Source organism: Myotis nattereri (genome assembly GCF_964212035.1).
Source record: "Myotis nattereri genome assembly, chromosome: 1".
Lineage (NCBI taxonomy): Eukaryota > Metazoa > Chordata > Mammalia > Chiroptera > Vespertilionidae > Myotis > Myotis nattereri.
Genome location: NC_138075.1, coordinates 202,033,138 through 202,056,532, shown reverse-complemented (window position 1 = coordinate 202,056,532; position 23,395 = coordinate 202,033,138). Strand labels below are relative to the sequence as shown.

At 38.4% G+C, this 23,395-nt stretch overlaps 1 protein-coding gene across 1 annotated transcript in view; it reads right to left on the bottom strand.

Moving 5' to 3' along the window:
- GABRA4 (gamma-aminobutyric acid type A receptor subunit alpha4) overlaps positions 1 to 13,006 on the bottom strand; it is a 67,736-nt gene extending 54,730 nt beyond the window's left edge. Inside the window, exons 1-2 of the mRNA XM_081088375.1 lie at positions 12,530 to 13,006; positions 12,006 to 12,124 (exon numbers count right to left, since the gene is read on the bottom strand). Of these exons, the coding sequence (XP_080944501.1) occupies positions 12,006 to 12,124; positions 12,530 to 12,615 (205 nt within the window). The 5' untranslated portion in view covers positions 12,616 to 13,006. The remainder of the gene's footprint in view (positions 1 to 12,005; positions 12,125 to 12,529) is intronic.
- Positions 13,007 to 23,395: the final 10,389 nt, after the last annotated feature.

The following is a 23,395-nucleotide window of genomic DNA, read 5'->3' as shown; positions in this document are numbered from 1 at the left end:
GCCACTCTTGATTTCTTAGCCACTCTTCCAGCATAAACCATAGAAAGAGCTGAAATGATCGCACAGAGAACTTTAGGGGGAAAGCTCAGAGGCAGAAAATACCGTAGTGTGTTTAGGGACTAGGAAAAGGCCAATGCAACTGGAGCAAAGCAAGTGAAGAAGAGAATGAGAAGAAATAAAAGCCACAGAGGCAGAGCAAAAACCAGGGCGAGCGGACATATTCTGAAAGTGGCATCTTTTAAACAACATATTTATAATATATGTTATAGTAACAGTTCTTAAAACTACATGGGAAAAACTTGTAGAAATTGCAGTGACTGATGGGAAACACATAAAGAGGTTGTTGTGGGCTAAATTATGGTCCTCCCAAATTTATATTAAAGTTCTAACCCCCAGTACCTCAGAATGTGAACATATTTGGAGTTAGGGTCTTTAAAAAGGGAATTCAATTAAAATAAGGTCAGTAGGATGGGCCCTAAGCTAATGTGACTTGCGTCCTTATAAAAAGAGGAGATTAGAACACAGGAACACACAGAAGAAAGACCATGTGAAGACACAGAGGCAAGACAGCCATCTATAAGCAAAAGGTAGAGGACTCAAAAGACACCAACCCTGCTAACACCTTGATCTTGGACGTTGAGCCTCCAGAACTGTGAAAAAATAAACTTGTTATTGTTTAAGCTACTCAGTTTGTGGTACTTTGTTATGACAATCTGAGCAAATAAATACAGAGGTTCATCATTTTTCCCATGTTTCCCCCCAGTGTTCTCACTCTCATATGTCGCACAGCTCTGCCTCTGCGTACAGGTTGTGTGTGATAAGATGCTTGATTTGTATCCTTTAATCATCAAGGATTCAAAGTAAGGAAATTTTATGATCTGAATTGTATGTTTTACAAAATCACTCAGGCAGTTGTATGGGCAACAAAGTTTAGGGGGGCAAAAGCATGAGAAAGGTTCTTCTAAGAGGCTGTCATCCTAGTCCTGCTGAGGAATGATGCTGCCCTGAACTAGAGATATGACCAAGAGGATGGGGAGTGGACAGATGAAGGGGCATGTTGTGTGTGGAACTGCTCACAGTGAATGGGGTTTCTCCAAAGGACAATAAACAGGTATATAATAATTCTATGACTTGAAGGTTTACTATGTATAAGGCAGGCTACAAGGCTCTTCCCATATGCTATTTCATTTTTAAAAAAATATATTTTATTGATTTTTTACAGAGAGGAAGGGAGAGGGATAGAGAGTTAGAAACATCCATGAGAGAGAAACATGGATCAGCTGCCTCCTGCACACCCCCTACTGGGGATGTGCCCCCAACCAAGGTACATGCCCTTGACCGGAATCGAACCTGGGACTCTTCAGTTCACAGGCCGACGCTCTAGCCACTGAGCCAAACTGGTCAGGGCTGCTATTTCATTTAATCCTCTCGCCAACCCCCAAAGGTGATATTATCATGAGAATTTTATGGATATGGAAACTGAGCTAACAGAGATTAAATATTCTATGCCAGAGTCAGAATTATAACTCCCTTGTATTGATCTTCATAGTATGTTCTAGCTTTACTACACTAATTATATCCTTAAATAATTAATCAGTAATTAATTATGTTATATAATTTTATATCTAGTATGTAACTGCCATGCCTACATGTCCTGTTTTGTTTCTGAGTAGCTTCTGAACTGTGTTCCTGCAGCTCTTTCTATGCCTTTGCTCAGCTTGAGTCTCTCTTTCTCCCATTAACAGCAAAGACAGAATCTTAAGCCTCCTTGAAGTCCCCAACTTTCATAGTGCTTTGCACACACTAGATGCTGAGTAACTATGTGTTTGATTGTGTTCCTAATACCATCCCAGTCGTGACGTAAAAAACCTCCCCAAAGGAAAAATTACTGAGATTCATTTGTTACATCAGTTAAGCTAAAAATATTTCCCGATAAAAACAAGAACTGCAGCTTATTTATATTTGTATCCACTCCCAGAACTAATCCCAGGCCTTAGATGTAATAGGTTTCCAATAAATCAGTTCTCAGGGAATAATGGTAGCTATGCAATTAAGAATAATTCTTAGGGACGCTTCCTCTAACAGTACTGTTTAAGATGTTCAAATCAACCTTACTAAGAGCATAATGACATAGAAACCAGATAATTTTGGCTTGGGAGGCCTTCTTATAATTTTATACGCATTTGTATAACATCAAAGATGTGTTCTATTTTAAAAATTCCACTTCTTTGGAGATGTGTTTTAATCCCAAAATATGATGGGTAGTTTGTAAGGCAAATAAAGTGACTTTGAACAATCTTTGAAAGAGCCAAAACTACAATATCAAATTCAGGGAAATAGTCTGGTATTATTAATGGAGCTAACTGGCTTGGAAGGTAGGAAGGCAATTAACAATGTTATCAGATGATTTTCCATTGTTAATTACGTTAGCTCTATAGACCTGACCAAAGGATATCACTATTTAATTTCTCTTCCAATAACAGTGTCCAGTTTGCTATCACACCAGGAGAAAGACCTAGCCTTTTGGTGCTGTTGAAACTAGTCAATATTTGTTCTCCACACGGCCTCCCCATGTATGCACTGGAGGAGACGTTTCTGCTTTCAGACATCTACATCTATGCATCAAGGTTTCTCTTACTAAATACTATTGATGCATCTCCAAAAAACAAGAAACTTAAAGTATTTAAGAAGTACATCAACAACAATAAGGAATCTTGAGTGAAATATTTCCTAAAATCTCTAATTTTGCTCATCATTTAGAAAACAGAAATACTAGCCTTCCTGCATATTAAACAAACAAAGGATATCAATTGACATCACAGAGTAAGCAGAAAACTATAGAGTTTTACTTAGATAACATTAAAGATTAGTGTTGCCTATGTCCCTGTGATCCTTCTAACAGTACAGGTCAACTTTTTATATAAAGAAATTACATAAATATGAAAAACATTTTTTTAAAAAAACAGTAAGATATGGGCAAAGATGAAATGCAATTCACAGATGGAAAACTCTTGTAGGCAAAAAAAGATTTAAAAAGCTGTTCAACCACATTAAAAATAAAAAAAAAATTGAAATCATTTCAAAACAAAATACCATTTCAAGGATTCTATGGAGATTGTACATATATTTATATATGAGGAGAGTTGAAGGATTTGTGGATCCTGAATCTCATATTCACTGTAAATGGGAGTTTGAATTTGTAAAACTATCACAGAAAACAGTTTGGCATTATCTCATCAAGTTGAACTCCCACTTACACTAAGATCCACAAAAATCTATTCCTGAATACATATGCAAAAAAACACAAAAAAAACCAAATTCTTGTACATTTAAAGCAGGAAATTTAGGCCAGAACATTCACAGCATTACAATCTTGGAAACAAGCAAAATGCCTCCTGCCAACAGAGCAGATGAATAAACTCGTTCCTTGCAATGGGAATATCACACAGCAGTCAAAGTGATCGATCTATGGCAGCATAAGTGAAAAAAGCATCAAAGGATTATATATCATGTTCAAAACAATTACATTTTTAAAATTTAATTTATTAAAAACTAAAGTTGAGCTAAAACAATATTCAAAGAAAAGCTATGGATCATGTTTAAAGGGACTCAGGATGCTGATTACTTTGGGTGGAGAAGACAGGAAGATAGGATGAGGGAAACCACACACCAGAATAAAAGTTGATTCCAAGGTTGTGCTGTTTGATGATTTCACTGGTATGTTTATTATATAATGGTAAATGAAGGAATAGATGAATGGGTGAATAAAAAGAAGGCTATGTGTGACCAATGATGAGAATCTGTCATGAACCAATGATGAGTAATCAAAATCCAATTCGTGCACTAAAGTCTTTTTAAAATAAATACAGTAAAAAGGCCTAGAGAATGATAAACAATTGTAATATGATGTATTTTCTTTTCATCTAAAAGAAAACTAACAACCAAGTGAAGTATTATCTAAACATCCACCAAGTTACTAATAACCTATATTTAGATTTTACAATGCCTATTTCAGGAAACACCAAAAGCAATTTGCATATCCTTTCCCAAAAAAAAAAAAAAAAAGCAAATATATAATAGCACTATATATCTTTTTTTGTTATACTGAGAGCATAAGAAAGTAAATTATGTTCTGGGTTCTATAGTCCCTTGTCTTCTCAAGGGCATCATTCTTTCAGTTATCCCTTCCATCCAATCTAATGTTAAATTATCCTTGAACAGATTATTCTAGTAGTACACAAACAGAATACAATATTTCTAATCTTAATAAAGAGGCAACCTTCCCTCTTCTCTTCACTTTCACTTGTAAGTTTCCGGGGTAACAAACCCCAAATAAAAAACTATTTCGTTGCCTCTAATTCTTCCCTTTTTATTCACTCCATCATCCATTGTAATTTGGTTTTCATGCTCAGGATCCACTAAAATTCTTTTTGTCAGTATTATTTGTTTTTCCCTTTTGGTAGTAACTATTCCCACAAACTTTAACAAATAATCTTATTCCTCCCATCTTTAAAAAGGCTCTTTTGATTCTACTTCCCCTTCCATTTACCATCCAATTGTTCTACTCCCCTGTACAAATGCCCAGACAAAAAACTCCCATTCTCTCTTAAACCCAAGCAGAATTACATACCCATCACACCACCAAAGCTGAGCTTGTCCAAATTACTAAAGTTATAAATATTGGTAAATCTAGTGGTCAATTCTATGTTATCTTTCTTAATCTTTCAAGAGAATTAGATATAATTGATCAATTCTGCCTCCTCTTTGAAAAAGAAAATTTAACACATCCAGTATACACACTCTTCTTGCACGGTTTTCCTTCTACCTCAAAGACCACTCCTTACTCTTCCTGGAACAGAGATTCCTTCTCCTCTTTTCCCACCTCCTAACACTGCAGATTTCAGAGATCAAATATGTGGACATCCTTTCTATCACCCTTTAACTCCTTGATAATCCCTTTAGTGTTATGGCTTTAAATTCCATATATATTGTCATACCCATCATCCCTGCATTCCAGGCTCATCTCCACTTAATGTCTAATAGGAACCCCAAACTTAACATATTCACATGCAAATCATTCATCTGCATCCCCAGTTTGCTTCTGCCACAGTCTTGGCAACTCCAGTTTTCTAAATGTTCAGGTCAAAAACTTTGGAGTCAGACTTGATACCTCTCTTTTTCTCACATCCTACATTCTAGTTGACATCAGTAGACTAGGACTTTAAAATATAACCAGAAACCAATCATTCCTTACAACCTTACAAACTTCTCTGCCACCAACTTGGTCAAAATGCCCATCATCTCTTGCCTAATTTATTGTGAAAACCTCTCTGCATTTGCCTTGGACCCCGACCCCTGACTGCCTGTTCTCAATCCAGCAACCAAGGTGAGCCTTTGAAAATTCTCCTTGGGGCCCTGGCTGGGTAGCTCACTTGGGTAGAGCATCATCTCTATATGCCAAGGTGGTGGGTTCAATCCCTGCTCAGGGCACATACAAGAATCAACCAATGAATGCATAAAGAAGAGGAACACGACATCAATGTTTCTCTCTTTCCCTTCCCCTCTCCCCCGCCCCTCTCAAATCAATCAGTAAAAATAATAATAAAACAAAATTAGCCTGGGGTCTTTCCCCCTGCTGGAATCCCTCTAATTACTGACAAGACTCAAAGAAAAGTTCTTACCAGCCTGCAAATCTTTATATAACATCAACCTTATATCACACTGGCCCCTTCTCACTCTTGCAGGGACAATGCCTTCCACGCTTAGGGTCTTTGCACCTAGAGTAGCCAAAAAACTCCATCCAAATGTGGCCTTATGCCCTTACCTACTTAGTATCATTGTTCAAATGTCACCTTCTCATTTAAGTATTCCCTAACTACTAGAGTTAAACCTGCAACCTCCTCACTTGCTTTAAAGCAGTTGTCAACCTGACATGTTCTATATTTTATTTCTGTTGCTTAGTTTCTAGAATTCCAGCTCATGAGGGCAGAAAATTGCACCTCCTTCACTCTCTAATGTATCACCAGTGCCATCCTAGAACAGTGCCTGGCACATATTATAAGACTAATGAAGATTTGATGAAAAGTTAATGAAATAAAATATCTCCATGTAGCCAAGGCCTAAGCTTACTTAATATCTTAGAGAAATTTGAGAGGTGCATCAACCCTCCTCCTTAATACATTCTATTCCTGTGAATTATATAACTTCATACTCTTCTAGTGTCTTTATCATCTTCTACTCTTTTTCGATCTCCTTTGATAACTCTACATACGTTTTCTACATTTCCTCAATTGTTAATGTTCCTCAAGGCTTGGTCCTGGTCTCTTTTTCTGCTATTTTCTATGTTCTCACCGAGATATCTATTCTCACAGCATTATACGCTGATGACTCTCATATATCTCCAGACAAAGCCTTTCTCTGATATCTAGACCAGTACAACCATCCAGAAATTACATCTGTATCCTTAATTTAACATGTACAAATATCAACTCTTGATTTTACCCCCACCCTTATTGTTCCTCCCCCAGTCCTCCCCAGTTTAAATAACACCATTCTTTGCCCAATTTCTCAAAATAAAATTCCAGGAGTTATTTTGATTTCTCTCTTTCCTTTAACACCCATTTGCAATCCATATCCATTCTTTATTGAATTATACTTCCAAAATACATCTAACTTTTATCCACTTATACCCTTTTTTACTACACCTACTATCTTATTCTAAGCCACCATTAACTTAATGGGGAGAACTAAAAAAGAGCTTCATTTGTCACCCTGCTTCCAATGTTGTCCCATTTCCTCATCTAAGCCTTTATTCTGTAGCCAGAGATGTCACATTACAATCTAAGTCATGGGATGTTATTACCTTCAATATTAACTAAAAACTCCAATGGCTTCCAAGTTCACTAAAAGAATAATCTAAGCTCCTTTAGAGGAGGATATTTAAGGTCTTGCTTGATATGGCTTTGGCCTACCACTCCAAACTAGTCCTGTGAGATTCTTCCTCCTGCTTTCTGGCTAAAGCACACTGAATTCCTTTCACTATCTAAATCACATTAATTTCGCAGAATCCTTGGGATCTTTAGAATTTTCTGTTGCTTTGTTTGTTTGTTTGCTTTTTTTGCATGAAAACAACTTTTGCTTACCCTTTCCATGTCTGGCACCCTTAGGTCTCAGCTTCAAAGACTTCTTTGACCACCGTATCTAAAATAGGTCCCTCACCCTATTTATTCTCTATTCTTACCTTGCTACTGAATTGTCCCATAGCAACATCTTTGTTTTTGTTTTTGTTTTTTCCTTGTTTTTTTCATCCCTCTACACCACTTACCTATTAATTTCACCAGGGCTTGTGTCTGATTAAAAATTATATCTTCACATCCTAACATTGCTACTGACACATAGTAGTCTAAATTTCTACTGGTTGAATGAATGAATGAATGAATATGGCAAATCAGAAGAGAATGAAGCTGTAATTTTCTGCTGCTTTGTGGATATGAAGAGTTCTTTTCATCTATATATTTTTTAAAAAATATTTTTCTGTTGACAGAAAATTAATAAAGCTAATTAGTTGAATATAAACAGAAAATGTATTTAATTTTTACGTTGGGATATAGACTACTTGAAAATGTGAGGCCATTTTCATTTATGTGGAAAATTATTCAAAATTTACCTGAGTGTATATATACACTTTGCCATGTTGGCTTTTCCATTTTAAAATGTTATTAAAGCTTTAAAATAAAAGTTCTCATTTCATTCCTTTGGGGGAAATGTAGTTTTGCTTATTTTAATGACCTACTTAGATAGTAACAAGAAGAAATGTTAATGAAAATCTGACTCTTGGTAAACAGAAGGATTTAAGGAAGACTTAGAAATGGAGGTAGCAATACAGCAGTAGCCTAAGGTTTTAAAGACTAAGGTGTGGGTGGTGGTCTTGTCCACTATTAGTTCAAGGGTTCTCGGGCAATTCATTGGAACTTTTCTCTAGCGCCCTTTGTAACAGAAATGATGTCTGCCCTGTTTATTTTGTTGTGTTATTACAATAATCTTATTTGATATTGTTATATGAAAATGTTTTCAAAACTTTAGAGGACTCCATGAATGTGAAATCCTATTATGCTAGTGAGCACCCTTGCAAAACTGACCCTAATGCTCCACTCTTATTTCAGAGAGGTTGAGAAAGATGTTCTAAGGCAATTTTATATATTGAGGCCCAGTGCATGAAAATCGTGCACTGGGAGGGGGGGGGAGTTCGTCAGCCTGGCCTGTGCCCTCTCGCAGTCTGGGACCCCTTGGGGATGTCCATCTGCTGGCTTAGGCCTGTGGGAAGCGAGCCTACGCCAGCAGGCGGACATCCCCCAAGGGATCCCAGTGCTGCTGCAGAGGCGGGAGAGGCTCCCGCCACATCCACTGTGCTCACCAGCTATGAGCCCCGCTTCTGGCTGAGCGGTGCTCCCCCTATGGGAGCACACTGACCACCAGGTGGTAGCTCCTGCGTTAAGCATCTGCCCCCTGGTGGTCAGTGCACATCATAGCAACCAGTCGTTCCACCGTTCAGTCTATTTACATATTAGCCTTTTATTATATAGGCTAAGCATTTATTATTTCAAATCATGTACACCAAGAGGCTGAGATGAACAACAGTTTGTGTAAGCCTTCAATAAGTGGGAAATGGGTAAGGGCTGGCTTCCTGAACAATCTCCTGGTGGTCAGGACCCTAGCTATGCATCTTTCAGAAGACTTACAACAGTGTTGAAAGTGGATAATGGCACAGGGGGATGCTTTTCTAGCTCCTCAGTGGCTTGGATGCCACTTCTAAGCAGGTAGAAGCTACTTCAGGATGCTAGCAGACTGATTTGTCAGAGACTGAATAAACTTCACCCATCAGAAGTCCTAATCTAGCTTTCACACCATGCCTCCTTCCTTCTCTTCTCACCTTTCCCCCTTTTCTTCTCCAGTTGGAGAATGTGGGAAACCAGTGAGAGGAGATCCTGGAGGGATGAAAAGAAGAGAACTATTTCAGTTCCTTTTAGTTCCCCCATTGCAAGCTGTGCTGCTGAGTTAAAAATATGTAATTTAGTTTCTAAATCTATTTCAACCCTTTCCTGGCCTACTGAGCAATCACAAACCGTCCGGTTTCAATTCAGATCTTTGCTTTCAGCTTTACTTTAAATGGAACACAGCTAAGTTGTACAAACAGATATAAAGTCAATGATCCACAAAGAGCAAAGGTAGGATGAAAGGAACCAGGATGTAGATCCATATTTATAGCATACTGGTCAAAACCTGAATTGTTTTCATTTTATTTTTAAAATGCCAAACTTTCCACAAAGTATAAAATTTCAAAGAAGGGATCACACTTGTGGCTTCCAAGAGTCTCTGCTAAGGATGCATTTAGTTATTATTTTCAGTGAATTCTATTTCATTTACAACAGCCTGTAAACAGGTTACACATTTTCTGCAGGTGAGAATTACTATTCCTTTGTCACATTTGGCATACTACGCATTTATAGACAATGACCCACTTCTAAAAAATGAATCACATTTACCACCAACATTTATAAACAGAGCCAAAAAAAAAAATTGTGCTATAGTAAATTTGTACTGATTAATCAACTGCTAACACTCAAAGTAAGGTGAATTCAACCCCTTCCCATAAAACTATAAAAAGTATCTCCAGGTGGGTAAAGCAGATCACTTGGCAGTGACAAGTAAGATGACTAATAATGCCTTTGAGATATTTCAGCAGCACTGCAGCTAACCAAAATCCAGCAATGGCCCACGTAGACTGATTTCACTCATGTTATTGTCCGTATAATATTATGGGAGAAGGTAGTTGGTAAAAAGAGCCTATCTACGGTGGATCCCTTATTCCTTTTCCATTAGAATTTGTATCATAACTAACTGGGCAAATATTATTTTAGCTCTCAACGTTTAATAATAAAACCATAGTTTTGATTATAAATTTTCACTTTAACTTATGTTCAGGTGCATCAATTCTTTAAGGAATATTTAAGCAACATGTGATTTAATACTCCTGCTTTTTCTCCCCTTTACTTGAAATGTCACGTTTAAAACCTTTATGAGCAGATAAATCTTCTTTTATTGGCATCATATAGATTTAAATGCTATCACATCACCCGAAACATTCTCCACAAAATTATGTTGGATCTAAAGTGTTAATTCCCCAGTCACTTATGAAAGACTGTGCACTGACAAATGATTCGCTTTTGTAAGAGAGCCTCTTTTCAGATTTGCTTAAAGGCCATCACAGAGCTGAGCAGCCTACCCCTGGAGAAGCATGTGAAAAGGACCAGGAGAATCTTTCATCCTCCTCACTCATATTTATCACTGTCAACACACAAAGGTTGAGTTAATACCCTCATGGCTCTCCATAACCTTCTCATGAAATCCAGAAAAGAGTGGTTTGGATCAGAAGACCTGGCCCGACTCCAGTCTATCATTACTAATATGCTGTGTTCCTGTCTAAACATCTTTGTCAAACGAGAAGAACAAAAGGACTCCAAAGATTCATCCAGTTCTACTTTATCCGATTCTATTTTGTTTTTTCCAACAGGTCTTTGTAACCCGGGACCACACTCCTTCTATATCACATCTAATCCTGTACTCTTTCACAGGATTGTTCTGCTCCCTTTTACTCTCTCCATTTTCCCATCATCTTATCTCCTACACAGCCTCAACAGGAAGCTGAAATTCCTCCAAGCTTCCAATACATGTCATGTGATCCTCATCGCACAGCATGTGATCTCCTCCCAATCTGCATGCATTTGTCTTTTAAATACACAACCTGAATTGGGCTCACATCATGCCCGGGCCCCTTGCTAAATGTAAACTTGCACCACCTCCTGACCTCCCGAAGCCTCAGTTTCTTCATCTGTAAAATGGGAACAGTAATAGCTTTCGCTCACAGTTGTTGTGAGGGTTGAACAGTAATGCCTATGAAATAGATGATATGAACATTCTAATAAATACCTACAATATTAGTTGTCATTGTTGTTATTACTACTGCTACTAGAATGTCAGCTCCCTTAAGAAAAAGTCTGTATCTTCAACTCATTTCCTGAGAAGGATCAAGCGCATTGTGTGATGGGAATAAACAGGGACTTGTTGGTCAGAAGACCTGGGCCCACACTTCTGATGAAGTCCGTAGTCTTCTCCGAATTGGTCTGAGAGGGAGTCTGAAGGGAAGAATCGTTATCTTGAGATTTCTGTAAACCTTGTACTTAGCACAGTGCCTGCCACATAGGTTTTTATTATGTAAGCAAAGGGAATAGAAGTATGCAAAAGAGCAACAGTATTGTTATGGATGCACCTCTATTCGACCTTTTATAAATATTTATTATAGAAATAAAACCGAAACACCTCTGACTGCAAAGTCTTAGGAGAGAAGCAAATGGCCCCTCCCCAAATAAATAAAAAAATGCCTCCCACTGTAGAAGAGAAAACAGCGGGGTTCTCCAGCAGAGCAGGCAGCTTCCTGCCCCAGATTCATGTCCTAGGTAGAGAACAAGGCCGAGGTTTTGGCTGGGGGACTGACACCACGTGGGAGCACAGGGGACATAGGATCAGCTGTTTCCAATGCAACCTGCTCTGAGACAAATGGCCAGGTCCAGGGGAACCCCCTGCTCAGGGCAGGAGGCAGCGGGGCAGCTGAGCCCCAAGTTCCCATTTTTTACTTTCCCCTCCAACCTCCCCCTCCCAGCCGTCAGGTCCCGGGGAGGTAATTAGTGTGGGGGAGAAGCAAAGCTTCCGAGGGGGCAGGGGCGGGGGAACATGTGTTTGGGGGCGGTCTTCCTGCCAGAGGTCTTTCTTAGGGGAGGAGAGGGAGGAAGGGGTGTCAGAGGGGAGGGTGGGATGGAGAGGAAGAGAAATAGATTGATATTGCAATTTTACACGCGAGGCATACCTAATGATACTCCCACAGACAGACAGACAGGCAGACCGAGAGAGGGACAGACAGGACACACTTGAGCGTTTGAAATCGTTCATACCCCCAAATCCAGGACGCAGCCTGTTGTCGTAACCATCCAGTAAACTGTCCAAGATGCGGGTAAAATTTTCCGGGCATAATTTCTCCTCCTTTGGGTTCTGTCCTGGGGATTCGTTTAAACTGCGGATGAAAAAAAAAAAAAAAAAAAAAAAAAAAAAACGGGGGTGGAGGGGGTTATTTTAAGAATCACGGAACAGGTGGGTAACAGGTTTATCTTCCACGGAAAGAGTTGTTGCCCCAGGCTAAAGGAGGCAAAGCTGAAGGATAATGGAGAGGAAGGGTCAGGGAGACGCACCGCGCGCACACGAACCCCAACACCCCCACTCTTCTTTGCACCCGGTGGCCCTCCGGCTCTCCGCGTCTACGCAGTCACAGAAAAGCCTGGCTCCGGCTCCTGACTTTACAGCGCAGACAGGAGGGTCCGGTTTGCCCTGTGAGGGGCAGACGGCCGGAGAGGTCCGGGAGCAGGCCACATCGCCACCTTCCCCTAGGGCCCCCCAACCCCCAGGACCCCCGAGAACTCACCAAGCCTCCAGGCACAGGATGTGCAGGAGGGCGAAACTGACTCCGAAGGACGTCGCGATCGCGGGTACCTTCTTGGCAGAAACCATCTTTGCAACATGCCATACTTTAAGCCTGATCACGGTTCCAGGCTCTCCGGATGCCCTGAGCAGGATGCGAGGCGAGGGCAGAGCTCTGCACGGCGTGCGCACACTCGCGCTCACACTGGCCCGCGCTCACTCCCCCCTCCCTCCCTCGCGGGGCTCCCGATGTGGATGGAGAGCGATGTACACGATCAACACCCTTTCATGCCCGCACCCCGCAGCTCCCGGGTTGGTGGTGGCTAGCTTTCGCCGGAAAGCTGAGCAAGTTCTTCCCGACCTTGAACTCTGGGGCGCAGGGCCGGGGTCTCCCGGCGCGAGGAGGGGCCCACGCGCCCCCACCCCAAGCGCATCACTGCCCACGGCCCTGCTTAGCTTGCACTTCTCCTTTCGGTCCCCCTCTCTACCGCTGGGATTTGGATCCAACCAAGGAAGCTCCTCCCTCCTAAGGTTGTTCGGGACCTGTTTGCACCCATTTTCAGGCTGGAGGCGGAAAAAGGGCAGGATGACAAAGGCTTGCTGGGCGGAAGGGTGGGAGACCGCGGTTAGGGAAGTGATGCGGTCCAGGCTGAAAGCAACCTCTGAGACTCCCTTTGAGGTGCTGGGGGGCGGCGAAAGAACTGAGATTCTTCCTGGCAAAAGGGGTTGCAACTCACTGAGCGGACTCCTGAACTATTCGGAAGTGGACTTGGGCCTCACTCTGTAGTAGATGCATTTCCCAAGCTGTTGCTGTGAAGATACCGAATTCCTTTACTATACCTGCCCCCCACCTGGCAGACACAGGGCCTCGCTGTCTTGTCCCATTCTTTCCTCAGAAGAGGGGGAGAGATAGAGACAAAATCACTACATCTTTTGCTTTGTGTGACACTCAACAGGCACTCTTTTCTTCCATAATAGAGCTGACTGAATTCAGAGGTTTGTTGCTTTAGGGAGGTAGAAAGGATGGCTGGGGAGAGGGAGAGGAGAGATACAGGGAAAAGAGAAAAATGTGTGTGTGTGTGTGTGTGTGTGTGTGTGTGTGTGTGTGAGAGAGAGAGAGAGAGAGAGAGAGAGAGAGAGAGAGATAGAGAGAGAGAGAGAGGAAAAGAGAGTGCAGACTTATGAAGGTGTTCAGTTATACCTCTTAACTTTTTTCTTTAAAGGTAACATAAGTCTTTGATTGCTCTGTTTAATAGAATTTGAATTGGGTCCAAGTACACTATCCCCAAACATCATTGTATTATGTCAGCCACATATTATAAATTTACCATAGAGATTTATATCTGATTTGGTGGGATGCAAATAATATAGATCATCCTACTCTTAAAGTCTTAGGATGGACCCCCAGAGTCCACAATAATTATGAAATTCCTTGAAAATGAATGCATGTAAGTATTCGTATTTCTGTGGGACTGTTCATAACTTTCATCAGTTTCTCAAAGGTTATGGACAACTATAGTATGGACTGATGTTTTAATATAAAAGATAACACATGTAGTAGAACACTCAACCAAGTGATTCAACACTTGTGACTAATGTGTGACAGTGTGACAATCATCTCTATCTCATTTGGTAAACTTTCTATTGCCAGTTTCTATACACTATTATGTTGACTTTGGATCTCCTTTGAAGGTATTTGTTATGAATTTATCAAATGACCAAATAAAATGAATAATTTGAAAGGTTTCAACCTGTTCTTACTTTCCCTTAATTATTTCTGGTAAATATTGAACCAATTTTAACCATTTGAAAAGGGTAATGATGTGAATTACTGTTTTAAAATCTAAAGGTTTGTGGATATACACCAGTTGAAACATTTTGGTTTCAAGAGTATAGAAGCTACCAATTACTTTTATGCTAATGCATTTCTTTGTCCCATGTGTTTAAGATAAGTGAGAAGAATCAATTTGATGCTCTTTAGTCATGCCTTTCCTTGTTGGTATGAAACCAAAGTTTCTACTGAAAGTTTACTTGTATGCTGGCCCATTATTGTCTGATGATAGATTTTGATATCCATTCTTAACAGGTCTCAAAACTGTGCCTATTGTATTAAAAATTACTACATAAAAATAATAATCTGGGGTACCTTAACAGATTCTATTTGAATGAACATTTCATGATAGCAGTTGATACTGGTTCCAAAATAAGTAATTTTTTTGCCATATAGCTAATGCAGATTTAGTTATTTCAATGTGATTATTTGAAAGAATAATAGTTGGGCAACAATTGTATCTTATCTGAATAATTTCTATATATAAAATTTGAAAATTTAACTATTATATTGTTTTTAAGTTATTAAGTATTTTTCTAATTCTCCATGATTAAGTTAGGCATTGAAGTGATACATCTATACTTAATAGTCTCCCATTTCCCTCATTCATTTAAATTACAATAAGAAATACTAGCTCTCTAATATCAGCTTTTGTTTCATTGGAAAATCCAATGTTTTATAATAAATAAAAAAATATATATATTAAGGTCCTGGAATCGAAGTAATGAATTTAATAAATACTTTGTAAACTCATTTTCAAATGGCTAGTAATGTGAGAAGCATTATTTTATTTTTTAGAGCTTGAATTTTGGAATGACTTCTTAGAGTAATTTTAAGACTACTTTATAGTCAGTTCCAAAGAGATCCATGATTTCATGTTAGTGTGTGTGTGAATGGTTTATAAAGTTTATACAGAAATATTAGAAGGAACATTCCCTTGATTGTACATGCATTTATGTGTGTGTATTTCCAAGTTTCTAGGGGAAAAATACTATTATCAAGTGATAGATTTTTTTGTTCAATACCTGATAGTAATGATTAGCAAGGTCAATTTATGCATTACCAATAGTGCCCCAAATTAAACATATTGTTAAATTTGCTGCCAAGTTCCTACTTTGTGATAAGTATATTATCTTTATCTTCTTTCTTTCTTTCCTTCTTTCTTCCTCTCTCTCTCTCTCTCTCTCTCTCTCTCTCTCTCTCTCTCTCTCTCTCTCTCTCCTTTCTTTTTGAGGGTGGTGTTCTCTGAGGCCTCTCTCCACAGTTTATTGATGGTCATCTCCTCACTGTCTCCTTATATGGTCTTTTTTTATGTATGCATGCATGTCTGTGTCCAAATTTCCTCTTCTTAAGAGGACATAGTCATATTGGATTAAGAACCACTCTAAAGATCTCAGTTTAACTCAATTGTCTTTTTAAAATCTTATTTCCAAATCGAGTCACATTCTGAGGCACTGGAGGTTAGGACTTAAGAGTATGAATTTGGTGCTTGGCCAGCTCAGTGGTTGAATGTCGACCTATGAACCAAGAGGTTATAGTTTGATTCTCCATCAGAGCACATGCCAGGGTTGCGGGCTCAATCTCCAGTGTGGGGCGTGCAGGAGGCAGCTGATCGATGATTCTTTCTCATCATTGATATTTCTCTCTCTCCCTCTCCCTTCCCTTCTGAAACCAATAAAAACATATATTTTTTTAAAAGAATATGAATTTGATTGGGGAAACATAATTCAGTCTATAACAGTGCTGAAGCTTCAACTATATAAAAAAATGAAACTAATATACATATGAGTTTGTAAGTTCATTAAGCCATAAAAACTATACTTGTTATTATTATGTCTAGTAATGATGATGATCTTTATTATTATAATAATACCAATTCTTATTTATTCATAGCTAATATAATTTAAATGTTCAGAAAAACACAAGTAGTTAGATATTCATTTCCAAATTTTGTAAAGAAACTGAACCTTAAAAATGTTAACTAATTTGCTCATAGTTAGTTACATGACCAAAAAATAGCAAGGTCAAGGTTTTATTCAGTTTATCTGGAGAATTACTTTGGAAGAATTTTTTTCGTTTTGTTTTTTAATTTGATATGTGTATGTATTGTGAAATGATTAGCACAATAAGGTTAGTTAACACATCCATCCCATTATATAGTTGCCTTTATCTGTATGTGTAGTATGAACATTTAAGATCTATTCTCTCAGCAAATTTCAAGTATACAACACAGTATTGTCAACTGTATTCACCTTGCTATATTTTAGATTCCTAGAACTTCTGCACCCTGTAATTGAAAATGTGTACCCTTTGACCAACATCTCCCACACCCCCAACCCTTGGCAAACACTAATTACTCTGTTTCTATGAGTTTAGCATTTTTAGATTATACATATTAGTTCTCTTTCTATATTGTCTTGTTTCAAGAGTGATATGGGACTAATACCACCAATTTGGAAAGCCATTTGGCAAAATATTAAAGTTAATTATGATCATACCCTATGATCAAGCCATCACATGCCTGTTTTATAGGCCATAGAAACTCCCAAACATACAACAGTATATTTGTAATAGTGGACAATTTGAAACAAATTAAATGTTCTTTAGCAGGGAAATGGATACATAATATTGTGGTATAAATTGAGTACTATTAAGCAATTAAAATGAAAGAAATCAGGTATATGTATTAATATGGTTTATGTCAGGAATATAATGTAAATAAAATGCAAGTGGTGGAATAATACCTTCAGTAAAATATTATTCATACAAAATTTAAAGCATAAAAGATAATGTACATTGTTTAATGGTACATTTGTAGTGATCTGAAAGCTGCTTGGAAAAGTTAACACCAAATTAGAGATAATGAGTATCTGTGGAGAGGAAGAAAGAAATGGGATAAGGAACATTGGTTACTACAACTTTTTATTTAAGGCTTTATTTCATTTTTTAAAATCTGAAGCAAATATGACAAAATGTTAAATCTTGACAAATCTGGTAATAGACACTTGGGTTTTCATTATATTACTTTTTCATATTTTTCTGATTATCTTTTGCCGTATATAACAAAGCATTAAAAACTAGCTTAAAACAACAATTTATGATAATCTCTCAGTATTCATGGCTAGACAAGGCTCATTTGGCTGTTCTCCTTGGAAATTCCTCACCCTGGGTGGTTAGATGGTGGGTACAGGTGCAGTTATCAGAAGGTGTGACTGAAAGTCATAGAAGTCATAGAGTGACACCACTCTTGCATTCTACTGGTCAAATTAAGTTGCAGGACCCAATCAGGTCCGTATAGAGGGGATGCACAAGGTCAGGTTACTGGGAGACATGGTTCATTGGGTGGCCATCTTTGAAGATTATCATATATACTTTTTATATGCCTGTAATATTCATAGAAAAAGTCAAGAACATTTTATAAAAATGGTGTGATGGATAATTTTATGTGTCAGCTTGGCTTGGCCACAGTACACAGATATATGGTCAAACATTGTTCTAGATGCTCCTGTGAAGGAATTTTTTTAGATGAGGTTAATATTTAAACCTGAAGATTTGAATAAAGTAGATTATGCTCCATGACGTGGGTGGGCCTCATCCAACCAGTTGAAGGCCTTGATAGAAAAAAGACTGACCTACCCAGAGGAAGGGGGAATTCTGCCATTGGACCACCTTCAGACTTGAACTGGAACTCTTTCCTGATTTGCCAGTCTGCTGACCCACCCTAGAGTTCAGATCTTGGACATGCCAGTCTCCATTATTCTGTGAGTCAATTTCTTAAAATACGTGATCTCTCTCTCTCTCTCTCTCCCCCTCACTTCTCTGTTTCCTCCTCCCTATTGGTTCAGTTTCTTAGAAGAACCCTAATTTAGCACAAGTAGTGTGGAGATACAAGACTGTTTATCAAATCTTTTAGGTAAAGTAAAATTTAATCACTATGTCCATTCAAAAAGTTAAAAATGTTCTCTTTTCTTTCAAATGCCAATAAATTGTTCCCCCAAAAGTGGTATGAAATTATTATAGAATTTTGAATCTTATTTTATAAAAGCTTATTGTCATTGTGGCCTATAATTTGTGACAGAGGTAAGGACTCATGTGAGCATTTATAAATGTTAATACACATGAGCCATAATTTTGGTTTTAAATTAATCACTATATTTTAATTTTATATTTTTGGTTTTTTTAATCAGTTAAATAATACATGTTTATTATAGGAATTTTGGAGATTATGAAACACCAGCAAAAAAATAAAACAAATTGTGTATAGTGCAATTATTCAACTAAAACTATTCTTGACTCTTTCTTAAAAAAATGGGGGCAGGGCTAAGCCTTGAAAGAAATAGCACCATTTTATTTATAAGCTTTGGGGAAAATAATAGTGCATGCACATATTTGGCAATTAAATAAGCCCAAGAAGCAAAGATGTGGAATGTGTTGTATATTTTATTATACATATTTTCATTAGATATTTTCATTTTATCAGTTTTTTGCTAGTGATATTGAGATTCCTATTCAAATATGTACATAAATAGAAGAAAACTAAATTAGCCTAAAGGATATATTTATTTTTACTAATTATTCTAGATACATATATTCGGCTCTTCAAAATATTTAAATAACAGAAATATTTAAAGAAAATCATAATGGCAGATATTTGTGTGACTTTTCCAGTATTTTAAGATTCTCAATACTGATTCACAGATCAGATTTACACAAAGTAAATAATCAAAGTATCACAGGTGTACACTGTCTGCCATCAAGCCCACACAACATTTGCAACTAAATTTTCCCGTGAAGACTCAACACGACACAACGGTAATACATTTGGTCCTCAGAAGATTATGAAGCCAGACTGCTCTTCATTACCATCTGGTGGCAACTGCATGGAGTGGCATTAACCATAATTATAAAAGAGAGTTAAAGGAACTGAATGTCATACTTAAGAACAGAGAGGAGAACCTATTACTGATGAATATTAAAAATGTGTGAGATAAAATCAAAACCAAAGAAGAATTTGGGACTTCCTTTACAATAAAATGTGCACCAGAAAAAGCTATTTATTGGGAACATTTTACAATTGATGAAAGTTGAATGTCTGATAAATATGATATCTGAATAGCATGTTTTCCAAATCATAACTATTTGTTTTATAACATAAAAAAGACATTGCAATTCTTTTTATTTTATTGATAAATTAGATGTAACCCTTTTTCTGGATTTACTAAATCATTTAGTCATACATATATTTCACATGCCATTTGCCAAGAAATACCCTTTTCTATTTTATTTACCTGGTAAGCACTTACATGTCCTTAAAATTGTAGCTTACATGGTGCCTTGCTATCTGTGCCCTCTGGCTAAAGGTCCTGCTAGTCATCCCTCCAGACTATTGTTGCATTATCTGCAGATCATTTGCCTGATGGTTTCTTTTCATTACAACAGAGTTTCTCAAGGGTGGGGAAAGTGTCATATTCATTCTTATAAGCATTTAGTATTTATGCAAGGAATGAATTCAGGAGGTTCACTGTTTCTTAGGAAATTTAAATCAAAGGAAACCTTTCACATGTCAGGCTAACCAGACAGTGAAACAAGAACAGAGATAGTTAGGTTTTGGAGAAAGTAAATGTTGATAGTAAGCTTTCACATTTCCCACTTGCATCATAGAATTGCAAAGCACCAGTAGAACCCAAGAAATCTGTACTTCTTAATCTCTGCACTTCTTTCATCCAGCCCCCCAAATCCCCTCCTCTCTGACATCCATCAATCTATTCTCTATATCTTTTTTTTATTGATTTTTTTTACAGAGAGGAAGGGAAAGGGATAGAGAGAAACATCGATGAGAGAGACACATCAATCAGCTGCCTCCTATACACCTCCTACTGGGGATGTGCCCACAACCAAGGTACATGCCCTTGACTGGAATCGAACCTGGGACCTTTCAGTCCACAGGCCGATGCTCTATCCACTGAGCCAGACCGGTTAGGGCAATTCTCTATATCTTTAAGCCTGGTTTTACTTTGTTCATTTAGGTTGTTAGATTCCACATATAAGTAGAATCAGGTGGTATTTGTCTTTTTATGTCTGGCTTATTTTCTTTAGCATAAGACTCTCCAGGTCCATCCATGCTTTAGCAAATAGTAAGATTTCATTCTTTTTTTATGGCTGAGTAGTATTCTATTGTGTAAATGTACCACCATTTTTTTTAATCCACTCATCTTCTGTTGGGAACTTGGGCTGCATCCATATCATTGCTATCCTATATAATAAAAGGCTAATATGCAAATTGACCAAATGGTGGAACAACTGATAGCTATGACATGCACTGACCCCCAGGGGGCAGATGCTCAATGCAGGAACTGCCCTTTGGTGGTCAGTGCGCTCAGCAAGAAGCCAGGTTCACGTCTGGAGAGTGCAGCGGCGGTGGTGGAAGCCACTCCCACCTCTGTGGCAGCACTAAGGATGTCCAACTAATAGCTTAGGTCCCCTTCTCAGACGAATGTCTGACTGTCAGACATCCCTGGAGGGCTCCTGGACTGTGAGAGGGCACAGGCTGGGCTGAAGGACCCTCCCCTCCCCTCGAGTGCTTGAATATCGTGTACCAGGCCTCTAGTTATAAATAATACTACAATTAACACTGGGGTGCATATATTCTTTCAAATTAATTAGTCTTTTAGGTTTTTCAAATATATGCCCAGAAGTGGAATCACTGGGTCATAAGGCAATTCCATTTTTTGATTTTTGAGGAACCTCCACACTGTTTCCCACAGTGGCTGCACCAGTCTGCATTTCCACCAACAGTGCCTGAGTGTTTCTTTTTCTCTACATTCTCACCCACACTTGTTGTTTATTGATTAAGCGCCAACACTTGTTTGTTGATTTATCATGATAGCCTTTCAGGCAAGTGTAGGGTGTTATCTTATTGAGGTTTTAATTTGCATTTCTCTGATGGATAGTTATGTTGAGCATCTTTTTATATGTCTATTGGCCATGTATACGTATGTCTTCTTAGGAGAAGTATCTATTCAGGTCCTCTGCTCACTTTTTAATTGAGTTATTTGTTTTTTTGATGTCGAGTTCTTTATACATTTCGGATATTAACCCCTTATCAGATGCATCATTGGCAAATATTTTCATTGATTCAGGTTATCTTTATGTTTTGTTGATGATTTCTGTGCTATGCAAAAACTTTTTAGTTTGATGTAGTCCCATTTGTTTATTTTTTCCTTTTGTTTCCCTTGCCTGAGAAAATATGTCAGAATAAATATTGCTAGGAGAAATGTCAGAGATTTTACTGCCTTTGAGGCAGCAAGTAGGGACCTAAAGAGTATTATGCTAAGCAAAATAAACTAGTGAGAGAAAGACAAATATCACATGATATCACTCATATGTGGAATCTAATGAACAAAATAAAATGACAAACAAAATAGATCCAGAGACATGGAAACATGCAACAGACTGAGAATCCTCAGAAGGAAGAGGTAGTAGGGAGGGAAGAGATCAACCAAAGAAAGAACTTATACACATAACCCATGGACACAGACAACAGTGGTGTGGGGTGAAGGCCCGGGGAAGGGATGGGAGGGGGAGGAGGGGGCCAAGAGGGAGGAAAAAGGGAACATTTGTAATACTTTCAATAATAAGGATAAATTAAAAAATAATAACATGTTAAAACAAGAGATTTGGATGGGCCGTCCAAGCTCTTGCAGATAAACTAAGAATTCTTAGTCTGCCAAAGCTGACAATTAAACCAGGTTTCTGCTCACCTCTGGTGAAAGGTGGCTGTTCTGTCCCAGATTCTCAGCCAGTCTTAGCTGTGGTGCATATTCAAGGAAGCTTTCTCAATGAGTGGTACACAATGTCTTGACCTCTCTTTGATAAATAACAAGGCAATGTAGCAAAAACTGCATTGGTATTTCTCTTCCATAAGCCCCACAAACATCAAGTGCACATCCCTGCCTCTGACATAATGGCTACTATAGAAATTTATGTTTTCTGGGCTCTCACAATATGAACTAGAAAGAAAAAAAAAGGAGTGCTTAAGTCTGGAAGAATTAATGAGGTCAAAAATCTCTTATTGAAAGAATATCAGAGGCAAGAGTCATGTTCAAGCAGTTTCATCAGAACAGTCTAAGACTAGACTTCAACTTACCCTTGCAATTTATATGATTCAGAACTTGCTCCTTATTCCCTGAGACTCAGTCTCACCGGTAGCTTAGACTTGAATCTGAATCCTGTTGTTATTCTCTTTGCCCAGGTAGTGAAATCCTGGGTTGGAGTTCCCATTCTTATATATTTCCCTGGTACAACTCTCCATATGTCAACTTGGACATTTGACTGCTTGGTGCTCTTCATCCTCATAAGGATGTGCCCTAATCTTATCTGTCTGAACACACTGTTCTTTATGTTAGATTTCACTAAGCTGCTTGGTACCAGTCTTCACTGAGACAGACTTGTTGTTTACATTTCCTGATTTCCATGTTCTCCTCCCAGTATCTGGGTTTCTTCCAGACTTAAGCTCTCCCAAAGCCTACCTCCACTTCCCAGTGTCTTCTAGGCTCTTCCACATGATTGATGCTGGCTGGGCTATTCTTAGCCTTTCCCTCCTCTGCCTCACATCTGAATACACACACTACTGTCTCCAGAACTGAATCAGCAATGGATTTCAAGTCTCAAGTATTCAACAGGTATGAGGACTCACGAGTCAGTTCACAATCAGCTGAGTAATAGGGTTCAAAACGAAGACACAGAACATTGGACAACAAAAACAAAGTATTTCTTTTCCTTTCTTTTCTTTTTAATGTTTAAGGCATGACTAGATGATCATATTAACAGAGCATCATTCTATAATAAAACATTGCCAAAACACTATCCAGACCAGACCTTGTCATAGACTATCCTATATAATAAAGAGGTAATATGCAAATTGGCCATTACACCCTCGCACAAGATGGCAGCCCCCATGTGGTCACAAGATGGCCAGCAGGGGAGGGCAGTTGAGGGCGATCAGGCTAGCAGGGGAGCAGTTAGGCGTCATCAGGCTGG